At 44.1% G+C, this 14407-nt stretch overlaps 1 protein-coding gene across 2 annotated transcripts in view; it reads left to right on the top strand.

Annotated features, from left to right (window-relative positions):
* Positions 1–14407, top strand: part of KIF15 (kinesin family member 15) — a 48513-nt gene that overhangs the window by 9661 nt on the left and 24445 nt on the right. For both annotated transcript variants that reach the window (XM_037030486.1, XM_037030487.1), the window contains exons 6-16: positions 1832–1929; positions 2967–3146; positions 4171–4380; positions 6175–6300; positions 6465–6587; positions 8935–9058; positions 9601–9677; positions 9899–10108; positions 10871–11048; positions 12665–12830; positions 13484–13625. In XM_037030486.1, the coding sequence (XP_036886381.1) occupies positions 1832–1929; positions 2967–3146; positions 4171–4380; positions 6175–6300; positions 6465–6587; positions 8935–9058; positions 9601–9677; positions 9899–10108; positions 10871–11048; positions 12665–12830; positions 13484–13625 (1634 nt within the window). The remainder of the gene's footprint in view (positions 1–1831; positions 1930–2966; positions 3147–4170; positions 4381–6174; positions 6301–6464; positions 6588–8934; positions 9059–9600; positions 9678–9898; positions 10109–10870; positions 11049–12664; positions 12831–13483; positions 13626–14407) is intronic.

Consider the following 14407-nt stretch of genomic DNA (forward strand, 5'->3'; position numbering starts at 1 on the left):
TCTGGGTTTTTCATTTGTGTCAAGTTTTTTATTTCTATGTGTCTGAATTGCAGAGTTTTTAAAAATAGTTCATGAGTTGTAAGTAGTGATAAGGAAGGTCTGCCCCTCTGAGGTTACAACAATAAACCATTGAGTACTTACAATACGGCAGGCACTCTTCCAGGCTCCGAGGGACCGCTCGAGGGGCCACTCGAGGGACCAGTATACACTCTTAGAGCTTATATTCTCCGGGAGGGGCACATTGTAAGCAAATAAATGTCTGGTAATTATGCCAGAAGTAGTAAGGGCTATGGAGAGAAAAAAAGAAGGTGGAAAACAACAAAGGGGTCTGGGCAGCTATTATAGGTAGGTGGGCCAGCAACGGCCTCGCAGGAGGTGTCATTTAAATAGAATTACTAAGTGGAATGAACAGGAACCATGAAACTATGTGGAGAAGAATCTTTCAGGCAGAGGGACTGTAAAGGCACAGGCCTTGAGATGGGAGTGTGTGGAAAAGTATTTGAAGAACAGCAGGAAGGCCTCTGGCCCCTGGGTGGAGATTTCCAGAATTTGGGGCTAGTGGGAAGGAAGGCTAGAGTTGTACCCTGAGGCCAAGTCCTGGAGAGACTGGCAAGGACTTTGGATTTTGTTATGCCTGTGGTGTACAGTCCTTGGAAGGTTTTGTTTGTTTTTAAAGAATGATGTGTGTGATTAAAAGGGTTACTTCAGGCATTAAAAGGATGTTTGGTTAATAGGATCACTTCAGGCAGCTGAAAAGAGGAGGAGGGCCTAGCGTGGGAGCAGGGTTAGGAGCTCAGGCAGTGAAGTGGAGACAGAAGGGTGGAAGGGACCAGGACGAGTGTGTGGAACACCTCTGTGTTACTTACCAGAAAATGTTATAAAACTAGCTGCACGCGCTCATATTATTTATCCTTTTTGTTCATTTACTTGCATTTTTCTACCACTGTGATATGTGTTTTTAAGCTACAGTTTACAAGGACTATTTAATATATTCCAGGATAGCACACCAACACAATGATAATATTTAAAATTTTTTCTGTGCCTTTCTTGTGTACACCAGTCTTTTGTTAGTTCCTTTAGTCTCTAAGGCATATTAAAATTTATAATAACTCCTGGATCTTTTCTAGTTATAATTTTTTCTGGTATATATAGCTATAGCAGAATTAGTATTCTGTAAAATCCTGCTATTTACATACCCATGCACATCTTCCCCTTCCCCCAGTGTTAACAGCATAGAGACAGGAGTGCTCTGCATTATTCTGTCTCCATAGAAGTCTTTTGAAACATTCCTATAGTATCTTTCTTACCAGCTGGGCTTTCACTGCCACATTTAGAAGATAGTAGCTAATGCTAATTTGCAGTAATAACCTATGAGGTAGTTACTACCATTATTATTCCATTTTATAGTCAGGAACTTTGAGAAAAGCAACTAGCCTATGACCACACAGCCAGTGTGAACAGGTCAGCCCACAAGACGGAGTGTTACATGTAACAAGTAAAGTACAGTTGTTTGATATTTCTGCTCATTTTGATAGCTGGCAGGAGGAAAAATTGCAAGCTTGGTACAGATGGTTTTTTAAAATTATTAACCAGCAACTACTTTTTAGAGCTGGTTAGTGGTCATTGTGAGTTTTTCCCTCAGTCCCACTGATAGACAGGTTCTACTGAGTGATCTTTCAGACTCAAATTTAACCTATTTGGTGTCACAGGTAGGAAACTGATTATATAATGTGTCATCTTATTTCTGTCTAAAGTGCCTTTCAGTGTTGTCATTTTGAAGGACTCCGGTATTAAGAACAAAAATGACCAGCTATATATTTTACATTTTTAGGACCATCTGAATCTGACAATTTTTCTCATAACTTGAGAGGAGTAATCCCACGAAGTTTTGAATATTTGTTTTCCTTAATTGATCGTGAAAAAGATAAGGTAAAACTTCCTGTAAAAAATGAGTAATTCTATTTTGAGAAGTCAGCCACTAGTCATAATACATGGAGGGGACGGTACTTTACAGTGTGGACAGGCTGGTGTTTTTATTTTCTGAAAGCTTGCAGTTTATAAAACATGCATCTTCCATGAACCCAGAATCCTGGGTTTATTGTAGTGCTTCCTAGGCGTTCAGATTTTGCAAGAGGGAAATGGTAAAAATCTGAACTGAAGAAAACAGGTTCACTGAGCTTCATCGCCTACCTTTGCCCAAGTTCACAACTGGCTGCAGGTGTTCATAGGTCCTCCTGACGTCCAGTAGTGACAGGCCCTTCGACACCCCCTTGCTGCACCTGCTACCACCTGTGACCTGCTTGCTCACATGTCGTGTGGCTCCATCATCCTGGGGGTGTGGGCGTCCCTCTTCCACTGGCTCCCAGATTAGGCTATTCTCACAATTGTGCTTCTTTAGCTTGGTGAGTTCCAGACGTAGCAGCCGTTAGTGTTCTATGTTTTAAGGAAACTGATGTATGTGTGTATGTTTGTGCACACACTAGCACAACATTTATCCCTTTATAGAAACTTCCTAACCACTGCAGTTAGACACACACATTGCATGCCAGCGCAATGTTTAGTGCCATGCATTTCTGTGGTGAAAAATTCAGTAGAGCCCTGGCTGATGTGGCTCAGTGGACTGAGTGCCGGCCTGTGAACCAAAAGATGACTGGTTCGATTCCCAGTCAGGGCACAGGCCTGGGTTGTGAGCCACACCCCCAGTTGGTGTGTGAGAGGCAACTGATAGATGTTTCTTTCACACATCAATGTTTTTCTCTCCCTCTCCTCCCTACCCCCCTAAAATACATAAAATATTTTTAAAATTTTCAACAGGGAGGTTTAAACTGGCATTTAGGTATCTTTTATGATGTAAAGGATAAGAATGTAGAAACTTTATACTGTGAAGCAAACGAAAGATCAGTGCTCATGGAAGATGGGGGTGCATGCACAAAAATGATACATCTAAACCAGGCTTCTCTGTACAGGCTGGAGCTGGGAAGAGCTTCCTCTGTAAGTGCTCCTTTATTGAGATCTACAATGAGCAGATCTATGACCTACTGGACTCTGCATCCGCTGGACTGTACTTGAGGGAGCACATCAAGAAGGGGGTCTTTGTGGTCGGAGCGGTGGAGCAGGTGGTGACTTCGGCTGCTGGGGCCTATCAGGTACCTGGACTGCAGCATCTCGACCCTTAGACACAGATGCAGGCCGTGAGATGCACCTTGATCTCAGCAAAAGCGAGAACCGAGCTGCTAAAAATATCCTGTAAAGACACAACATAGAATGTGCATGAGAAGAAACGAAAAAAGAGTGTGACAGTGTTTACTGGATCTCTCCTTTGTTAGAACAGGACTTTGTGCCTCTTGATTTTGCACTATTTTGGTGCTGTGCATTCCGGTCAGGCTCTCTTAAAAACCACCCTGGATGACATGGGACATTTCATAGTGTCCGTATTTCTTTAGTGGGTCCTCCTGGGAGCTGCTGCTTTGAGGAGCTGCAGGGATCTGCGTTCTCCAAACCAGCTGCACATCCTGTGTCCTTGCCGCTCCTAACAGAGTCCTCAGACTGGGAGTGCCACTGGGGAGCTTGCTGCAAATGCAGAATCTGAGGCCTCACCTTACACCTACTGAATCAATATGAATTTTAACAGGACCCCCAAGTGGTTAGTATGCATATTACAGATTGAGATGTCCTGAGCTTTGGAAAGGTTCAGCTGGCTGCAGACCACACAACTAGTGAATAGTAGAACCAGGGGTTGACCTCATGTTCATCTAATTCCAGAGCCTGCTGACCGAACCTTCGTGTGTCCTGCTTGCCATAGGGAATAGGGAAAGAGAACAAATACTTGGTTGACTGAAAGCTGACAAAACTGGGGGTGTGGAGGTCATTCCGAGATTTATATTGTCTCACTGTCTAGCTAAAGGAAGCGTTCAGAGAGATTTTTAATTTGCGTTAATACAGATAGCAAAAGGCAAAACCTGTTCTAGATCCTATGCCTGCCTTCTGATTCCCTGTTTGTTCTTTTTCATAACAGAGAGGGAACAAAAAGGAAAGGGAAAGGAAACTACCTTGCATATATTCCTTGATAGATTAGCATTTTTTCTCCCTACTTTTTACAGTCTTTGCACTGATGTCTTTGGCTGTCGTGACCACTTGGAGGTTGTGCCAATATGTTTTCCTTCTACCTAGGTGTTGTCTGGAGGATGGAGAAACAGGCGTGTGGCATCGACGTCGATGAACAGAGAATCCTCGAGGTCTCATGCAGTCTTCACAGTTACAATAGAGTCGATGGAGAAAAGCAGCGAGACTGTGAACATCCGAACCTCCCTGCTCAACCTGGTGGATTTAGCAGGATCTGAAAGACAGAAAGACACCCATGCAGAAGGGATGAGGTTGAAGGTAGGAATGGAATCATGGTCTTCAGCTGAACTTGTGTGTGAAATCTTATTAGAAGTCAATACCAAGTTAAGTTTTGTGAGGGCTACAAAGGAATAAGAAATTGTAAAAGATATAGCAGTTTTTGTTAGGTAGGATCATACATAGGACAAGTCTGTCAGTAGCAAGACTATTTGAGTTCATGCCAGAAGGAATGATACAGTACAAGTGGCAGCAGGGGTCTAAGGGAGAGGGATGTGGCGGGAACTGCCTGTGGGAAGGGTGGGAAAAGAATACTCTGAGCTGCGTTCTCAAAGGGGCCAGGACTTGGGCAGGGAGGGAGGAGTGGGGACTCATGCCCTACAGGGCCACATCTTAAGTGTTACTGTGGATGCAACGTGAGTTTGGCATTTCGGCGTAGATCAGTGGGTGGCTGGGCTGGAGGCGCAAGTTGGCCGAGGTCTTTGAGGATGAATGCCTGGCCAGGTTTGCTCTCAACTCTCCAAACATTGAGACAAAAGTTTTGAGTGATTTCACACAGAAAGTCTGTTCTGTACTAACTTAGCCATCTGGCCCACCACTGCCAGGTTCATGAGCCAGGAGCCTGGAGGTAAAGAGCAACTGCGCTGTTTCATTCAGCAGAAGTGAGGGCTCAGCACCCAGGTGTAGGCCAGGGTGTTAACAGTGGGGTCAGAGGTTCTCTGCCCTAAGCGTTGCCGGTATGTATATATGTACTGTCCATAGAAGATGTGTGGATTCTGTAGGATGCTCACATGTTAGGACTGGGGGCACGCAGTCGGAAACGGAGGAGGAGAGTCTGCTTTTTACATTACAAGCGAGGATTGGTGCCTCCTGAGCTCTGAAGCAGTTTTGGGCAATCTCTGGCTTGTTTGTATTGAGATCTGAAGCAAAGAAAAAGCATATGCCTACAGTGGGACATATGCCAGGCCTCTTATAAATGCTTTATGTATATTCACTCACTTAACCTTCCTAACAACTCTGGAAAGTAGGTACTGTAAACATTTCTATATAAAGAAACTGAAGTAAGTTTTCCTGGAGCGCACAGCTAAGAGCAGCACCAAGACTCGAACGCAGGTTCGAGTGGGCCCCGGACAGCGTTCTCAGCCTCTCTGGTTTGCGGAGCAGCGGCCCAGACTCAGTGCGTTGTGCTTTGTCATTTCCACTCTCTCTTCCCTTTCCTCTGCTCCCTCCACTGCAGACCAGGTTATTGAGAGATGAATAAGAATCCAGTAAGAAACTACGGTAAGAATCCAGCATCACGTATTTAGCCCACACACTTTTTCTCCCCAAACCACTGTGTTAAAGGGGTTTTATACTTTAGAGAATTAGGCAGTTTGCTTGTAACGACTCCATCAATGACTGTAGGACATGGGGGCGGGTCATGAGTTGCCTTGATAATGTAGCCTGCGTTTTCACATAAAGGCATGAAAAATGTGCCTATTAATGCACTGCTCGGACTTCTTTTCTCTGTTCTTTTCTAGTTTTTATCACTGCCAATAGGTCAGTTTGAAACTGTTACAGTGATGATGCAACGCTGATTGTTTTCCTTTCATGTGATTTTTGTGTTTGTGTTTGAATGCTAAAATTGCTTTATGTGTCAAATAGGAAAAGGTTAGGAGATAGTTAAGGCCATCTTTTTGCTGAAAAGTTATGTTATCCTTAACTATCACATCTTTGACTTGCCTTTCCATCCAGAATTGTCACCTTGCTAGGGATATTTTAATCCAAAATACTAAGAAGGAACTACTAAGAACTAGATGTCCTTAACTAAATTTTTGTCTTTCCTGGATGTCTCAGGAAGCAGGTAACATCAACCGATCGCTGAGCTGCCTGGGCCAAGTGATTACCGCGCTCGTGGATGTGGGCAACGGAAAACAGAGACACGTTTGCTACAGAGACTCCAAGCTCACCTTCCTGCTCCGGGTAAGTGCACGGTTGGGTTCCCGAGCCCTTCTTTTGGTCGTGTGCACTATGGCTGAGAGCTGGATGACTTCTCAGCCTTTTTGCTAAGAGTGGACATTTTCTTTGCTTAAAAAAGATTCTGTGGTTTCTCCCCTGAAAATGTGTCCATTTGTATCATTAAACAGGACTCCCTTGGAGGTAATGCCAAAACAGCCATAATCGCAAACGTTCATCCTGGGTCCAGGTGTTTTGGGGAAACCCTGTCAACGCTGAATTTTGCACAAAGAGCCAAGCTGATTAAAAATAAGGTAAAATACTTAGTACAATGAAGTGAATTAGAAAAATACTTAAGTTTGAAGTATCTCACTTTTGTGACTGCCCCAATATTAACAGTAGCTTTTATTTATTTCATTGTGAAATCTTAACTCTAAGCAAGATTTCTAGTTCCTCTTTCCTAGCCTTTGATGGCATTGAAGAAGTTGGTCTTTCATGTCGCCTATAACTACAAAGGTTGTCCATTTTTCTCTGTATACAAGAAGTCTCCTTGATGTACCGGCAGTCACAAACTTACCCTGTAAGGGGTGGGATGGTAAACATTTTAGTCTCCTTGGACTGTATGGTCTCCACCCTAACTACTCAACTCTGCCTGTGTAGAGAGAACGCAGCCACAGACAGTGTCGACACGGGGGCGGGGCTGGGTCCCTATCCAGCTCTCAGCACGGGCAGCGGGGTGAGCGCAGCCCATGCTCCAGCAGCACTTTGCCAACCCCCGGTGCAGACTGGCACGAGGCCAGGGAGTCCCCCACTTGTTTTGGAGAGGTTGAGGGCCCCTTTGGTTCCGAATGAAAGAATCATAATGCCCTCAATTGGCAGATTAATTTCTTCTATCCTTTTTTAAAAGATTTTATTTATCCATTTTTTAGAGAGGGGGAAGGGAGAGAGAAAAAGAGGGAGAGACACATTGATGCATGAGAGGAACATCCATCAGTTTTCTCTCAAAAGTCCCCCCTACTGGGGACCTGGCTAACAACCCAGTCATGTGCCCTGACTGGGAATTGAACCAGCCACCTTCAGTTCATAGGCCAGCATTCAATCCACTGAGCCACATCAGCCAGGGTTCTTCTGTCTTTCAAAGAAGAAATTGATTGTTCTTACCCATAAACTAGACTCCTGATTATCTTACTGTGTAAGAGTGAAGGGGTCCATCTTCCTCTTCCCTGGGTAAGTCAGAAGAGGGCAGGCTTAGTTTCATTCATTTTATTGGACTATGACCCTCTTGGGGCATTTGTACTATTAGGAGGAAAAATCATTAGAGCTTCCTGACCCTATTTCTTGGGACTGATCGCAAGTTTTTAGAGAGTAGAGACCTGCAGGAGTGACTGGAATTATGAGGTCACTGGTGTGACAGTGATGTCAGAGTTTACAGAAGTGCCTTGTAATGAGCCTGGCCTTAAGAATCAGAAGCAACTAGGGATGGCTTCTTAACACATGAAACAGCAAAACCAGGAGCCACATACTAGTCACTATCAATGGTATGTCCCCTGTTGCAGTGAAAGTGGCTAGGACATCTGGGACTTATTTAAAGGTGAATTTGTTAGATCTTTCCTAATGTGCAGACCTGGCTGCGTGAGGGAACATGAGCCCTAACCGGTGTGACTCCGTTCGGTGTCATCTTCGCCAGTTCGATTCCCAGTCAGATCACGTGCCTGGGTTGTGGGTTTATCCCTGGTCAGGGTGTGTACAAGAGGCAACCAATTGATGTTTCTTTCTCACATTGATTGGATGTTTCTTTCCCTCTCTTTCTCCCTTTATTTCTCCTTCTCTTTCTCCCTCTCTTCTCTCTAGAAATAAAATCTTAAAAAAAAACCAACAAAAAAAAACCGCAAGACTGGGATGCCAGACCTTGGGGCTTTTTCCTCACTGGAGTGTTGGATATTTCATAGCTGGGTCCCTTTTATCTGGTTGGTACTCAGAGGTTGGCTCTTGTTATCACCCTGTAGGTTTTATGAGTCTTTTTCAACTTCTTAGATGTTGTTTTGAATAAGACATTTCTTGAAGAAAATTTCTTAAAGAGACATTTCTTGAAAACAGTCATTAAGTAGAGTGGTAAACAGAAATGGAGCCGTGATACCAAACTTTCCCTCCAGGAGGTGCTGTTAAGACGTACAGGGTTGGAGCCCTTTGGAGGGGGAGGGTTCTGCCAAGCTGGTGGCACTCAGGCCAGCCTTGCAGTCAGTCCATCACACCTTGATAACACGCCCATGGGAGGGTGCGCTTTTCTCCTTGTGGGCAGGGTTGTCTGTCCCAGGGCTCAGGAAGAAAGCAGCGTGTGATACACATACTCAGATTGCAGGGGTGGCCCAGCCCAGCAGGGCCCAGGGCTACTCAACAGAGCGGAGGCCTAAGTGGGAGTGGAGGGCAGGAGGCACAGTGAGGCGGGGAAGAGTCTTGGGGGTCTGAACACAGGGAGGGGAGACTCCCTCCCCTCAACAGCATGCCCTCCTGGTCGCCTTGTGACCGTTCACCAGAGAATCCCACCAAGGCATACAGATGTAACCACAAGACTGTAGTTCTCACAGAACATTCTTTTTGTTGTTCTTCTTTTAGTTTTTCACAAAACATTCTTTTAATGCTTCTTTAAAAATTCTTGAACAGGCAGTGGTAAACGAAGACACCCAAGGCAACGTGAGCCAGCTCCAAGCTGAAGTGAAGAGGCTCAAAGAACAGCTGGCCCAGCTTACTTCAGGGCAAATGGCAGCAGAACCCTTTCTGGCCAGAGGTGAGATGCGCACGGTGCTCTGTACCTGGAGGGAGGCCGTGTGCAGGCACTAGTGTGAGCACCCCCGTGACAAGCCCACCCCCCATAAGGCCGCCTGTGTTTTCCCACAAGTGTTTGTTTCGCTTTATTGCACCTGTGGAGGAACGTGGTGCTTGGTCTGGAACATATTTCATAGTGCTGGGTTCTGGGAGATATCTGGGAAGCAGGTGTAGAAATGATTTGAATAATAAAAGTGCTAAGAAGACATAGTAATAAATCTCATTTTGATCTATTTCTAAGATTCGGTTGTATCGTATGTAACCTTTGTGTGTTTACTAAGTAGAACGAGAGAAGCTTTTCTTTAGGGAACAGCTAACGTGTGGATTTAGGGAACAGCTAACGTGTGGACTGGGTTAGTTTAAAATCCATGATCTGCAGCTAATAATTTGATTCTCATAGACAGAGAGCAGTCAGTCAGAGGCCGTCTTAGCTCACCTCCTGGTTTTCAGATCTGGGAGAGAAACATTTCTCCCCCTTTCCCTTTCTTCCTGGATCGATTACAGACAAAGATGAGACTGATTACATGAAGTATTTCCAAGAGGCAATGATGCTGTTTAAGAAGTGTGAACAGGAGAAGAAGGTAGGAAACTGAGTTAGTGTAAGGGGGGTGCAAGAATTTTAGGCTTCACTGTGTGAGTGAGTGACGCCTCTCAGAGGAATAAATGGCGCCAGTAAGTAAAACAAGGAAAGCTGTGAAAAATCTCACTTTGCCTTTGAGATCAAGTGAGAAGTTAGTGTTTGCTGCTTAGGGAAGGTGAATTAGTTTTTCACGTTTAACCAAATTTTGAAATTTTTAAAAAGTCTCTGGTAGAAAAGGTTACCCAATTAGAAGACCTCGCCCTCAAAAAAGAGAAATTTATTCAGTCTAACAAGATGATTGTGAAATTCCGAGAGGACCAAATAATGCGCCTGGAGAAGCTTCACCGGGAATCGCGGGGGCGTTTTCTGCCTGAGGAGCAGGACCGGCTGCTGTCGGAACTGAGGGACGAGATCCAGACTCTGCGAGAACAAGTGAGTGTGTGACCCTTGCAGTGCTTCTGAGTACAAAGGCCGTCAATGGCAAGTAAATGTGTTGCCACATCCTTGCAGTTCAACAGAAGGTGTTTGAATGAATTAAACTGGCAGTATGATCGCAGAATCCACCCCCACTGACCTTGTCCCCCCAAATTACAAAACCTGAAGGGAAACGCACTGCACCCAGCAGGTCAGGTCTAGTTCACCCCCATGTGCAGTTGTGGCTGCCTGGATCGAGTCCCTTTAAGGTTTCTTTCTTTGTTGTGTTTCCTTTTGCCTGGGAAGAATGGGTAGCTAATCCAGGCACATCATTAAAAATAAAGATAATCGGTTATCAGCTTTGTATGTCTTCCGAGATTTTGTGCATATTCAGGCCAGTATGTATATGTTTACCTTTTGTGTAAAAGGACGTTCTTTTCTGCTCCTTTCCCTTTTCACATATAGTGTATCTTGGAGAGCATCAATCCTGGCCGTAGTTTCCTTATTCTTTGGGCAGTTAATATAAGCAGTCTCCTTTGCATGAAGAGTCAGCTGCAGCGAGTGTCCTTATGCGTACCTCCCAGGTGTCTGTGGAAGTGGCAAGGGTGCAGAGCCCGACAGAGAACACGGAGTTGTGGGACGTGCACCCATGCGGTCGGTGACCACGCGTGCCACACTGCTTTCCTCGGTGGTTGCAGTGGCCAGCACACCCAGTGCCTGTGACATCCATAAGGACACCTTTGTACATACGTAAGTCTGCAATTGTTCTGTGTCGCACAGGTGGAGCACCACCCCAGAGTCGCCAAGTACGCCATGGAAAATCACTCCCTCAGGGAGGAGAATAGAAGACTGAGATTGTTAGAGCCTGTGAAGAGAGCCCAGGAGGTGGACACCCAGACCATTGCGGCGCTGGAGAAAGCTTTCTTCGAGGTGTCTGGCACAGAGCAAGTCGACAAAAGTAAGAAAGGGTTGTATACATGCCTGGGAGGGGCAGGGGCTGCATTAAAGGCCACTTATGTTGCCTTGCATGAAGGGTCTTCATGTCAACCTTGAGACCTGCTCTGCTCATTTCTTCTGCCTCATTTCATATATATAGGAAAGTCATTTTCTGTACTTTTCTCACAAATCAGAGTTGTTACCCACCCTGGCTGGTGTGGCTCAGTGGATTGGGTGCCAGCCTGCGAACCAAAAGGTCTTCAGTTCAATTCTGATCAGGGCACATGCTTGGATTGGGGCCAGGGCCCCATGTGAAGGCATGGGGGAAACATCTGATGTGTTTCTCACATATCAGTGTTTCTTTCGCTCTGTTTTTCCCTCCCTTCCTCTCTCCCTAAAAATTAGGAAATAAAATCTTTGAAACACACACACACACAACATAATACGCCACTTTTACTTTTGTGAAAGTGACGTATTAGCACCAAGCCTGACTTACAGGCTTGCCCCATAATCCGCGGTCTGGGGTGTAGCAAGGAAGTTTGTGGTCACTCCGTGTTTACTGGGAATATTTTCATGGCCTTTTATCATATTCTGTCTCAGCGATTGTTTCTGTTTAGGTTGAAATTTAGAAAGTTTTAATCTTCTTAATCTGCATTCATAAAGAAACCTGTTTGTCTACTTACTTTTTGAAATTTTCTGTTTTAAATTAAAAAAAAATTTAGAGGGGAAGGGAGGGAGAAAGAGAGGGAGAGAAACATCACTGTGTAGTTGCCTCTCACATGCCCTACACTGGAGCCTGGCCCTCAACCCAATCATGTGCCCTGACTGGGAATCGAACTGTGACCCTTTGGTTCCCAGTCTGGCGCTCAATCCACTAAGCCACAGCAGCCAGGAATGAAATTTTCTTTTCCAAGCTTTTTTCCATTCTGTTTATGACTTAATAAAAGAATAAAATTCTCAGTACTTGGGTTGTGGAGAGATAAAGATTTTAGATATAATTTAAAAATCAGGTTTTCTGTATTATTTCAACTATTTTTCCCTACAATGTTCTGTATTTTGTTGGCCATTTTGACCTCAATTGTACCTTGCCTTACTACCCTTGAAAAATAGTAATGGAAGAGACACCATTCCCTAGACAACCGTTCATGCTGCTTCCCCGCACTGAAACTCAGAGGAGCGCTGTTCACCATGTTTCAGTCTTCCAAGAAACCCCTGAAAATGAATCTTTTCTACCCAATAGGTGATGCCAAGTTTCTTTAATTTGCTGCTTTTGCTATCTATTTCCTTTCCTAAAATTCATCAGTGGGTAACATCAGCCGCTAGTACTAATTCCTGCCAGGCTCACCTGGCGAGGTCTCTCCCTCCAGCATTGTGCATGTCGCACTTCGGGCTCTGCTGCTAAGGTATCTGTGGTTTTAAACATGCCCTGTCCCTTCCTATGGCCTCTCAGCATCTCATGGACAACTCCTGATGCTCTTTGTCACACCGCGTGGTGTCGGTGTCTCCTGATGAGGTCCAGGTTCTAGTGTTCTAGGGTGCACCTTCCAATTCATTTCTCATTTTTTCTTCCTTGTGCTTCAAAATGGATATCTGACTGGGAACTTAGGAAATGTATTCTGTTATTTTTGTCTTTCAAAGACCAGGTTGTTGACTTGCCATCAGGTCAACAAGCATTTTCTCCAAATGCTGCAAAAGAGCCACGTTCATTAGCAAACACTGAGAAGCTAAAAGCGCAGCTTCTACAAATTCAGACAGAGCTGAATAATTCAAAGCAAGAGTATGAAGAATACAAAGAGCTAACTAGGTAAAGTGTAAATTCATTCTTAATTATTTTCAATCTTTTTGTGTTGATTTATTTTAGGGTTTGACATTGTCAATTCAATTCAGCATTTTACTTGAAATATTGGCTTGTTTTGACATAAGGGGAAAGGGCTTCCTGTAGTTTTGTTTTTATTCACCGTTTTTAAATTGAGGTATAATTGACATAAATTTCTAGCACTTTAATAATATATTTAATGAACTATATCATAGGAATGTTTTAATGTTGAGATGAGGGTTTATTGAACTTACGTAGTAAAGTATTTGTCTGGTCACCATAATGAAACACTAATGTTATGAATTAAATCTGGATTTTTAGAAATTTCAGAGATTAGTATTCTTATTGCTCTTTGAACAAAGGAAAACCACACTTGTATTAAAACAAAGATGAATCCTATTCTAAAATACAAAGTGTTTTTAAATAATACATTACACATGGAATCATCATGGGCTGTGTGGGCTTTTGGCTGGAGCTCCACCGTGTGCTCGCTGCGCACCCTGAACGGCCATCAGTCTCTGTGCTGCGTTTCACCCGACTGGAAAGTGAGGTGGCGGTCAAGTTAGGGGAGGATGTAAAGTGCTCTACAAATGTGGGTGTTACTTATTACCTAAAACACTCAGTTTTATAATGTCTTCTAGGAAAAGGCAGCTAGAATTAGAATCTGAACTTCAGTCTTTGCAAAAAGCGAACCTTAATCTTGAAAACCTTTTGGAAGCAACAAAAGTCTGCAAGCGGCAGGAAGTTTCTCAGCTAAATAAAATTCATGCTGAAACACTGAAGGTAGGTCATCTGAAGCAGCCCTTCAGTCCTCGATCCCAGTGTCGCATTTTGTTACTACCGGGGTCTGTGCAGATTGCCTCCAGGCACAGACAAAGTCCCGTGCAGGCAGTCCAGCTAGGGTGACACTGGTCCCCGTGCTCTGATGTGGACCCAGCGGCAGGGTGGGGCAGGGAAGTGCGTCCTGGAGTTGTACTGGCTTCAGATTCTCATCTGCCACTGCCCTTGTGCGGGGTTTCCTGACTTCTGAGCCTCATTTTTATTGTCTGAATTGGAGATGAGGATAATTTAACTGCCTTTTAGGTTTATCAGTGCATTAAATGAGATAGTAAAGTATCTGGCACCTTAATTTTCATTCCAGGCTTCAAATTTTCATTCCCCTCATTTTTAGCAAGGTCACACATTTTTCTGTGTCCATTGTCCACTTGTCTATTCTTTTCTAAGGAAAAAGAGCCCTGTTTTCTACTGCTTGATTTGTAGGAGTTTAATGTGTTAATCTTCTGTTTGTCACACCTACTGCTGAAATACTCTGCAATCATATTCTTTGTCTTTCATCTTTGTGTGTGATCCTTTTGTCATATAGAAATTTTAAATTTTTCTTTTTTTTTATTTTAATTTTAAAAATTTTATTTATCTTTTTAGAGGGGAAGGGAAGGAGAGAGGAAAGAAACCTCAATATATGGTTGCTTCTTGTGCATCCCCTGCAGGGAACTGGCCCCTGCAGGAAACTGGCCTGCAACCCAAGCATGTGCCCTGACTGGGAATCGAACCGCCATCATCTGGTT

Source organism: Sturnira hondurensis, unplaced genomic scaffold (genome assembly GCF_014824575.4).
Source record: "Sturnira hondurensis isolate 20B ecotype Veracruz unplaced genomic scaffold, ASM1482457v3 Scaffold0020787, whole genome shotgun sequence".
Taxonomy (NCBI): domain Eukaryota; kingdom Metazoa; phylum Chordata; class Mammalia; order Chiroptera; family Phyllostomidae; genus Sturnira; species Sturnira hondurensis.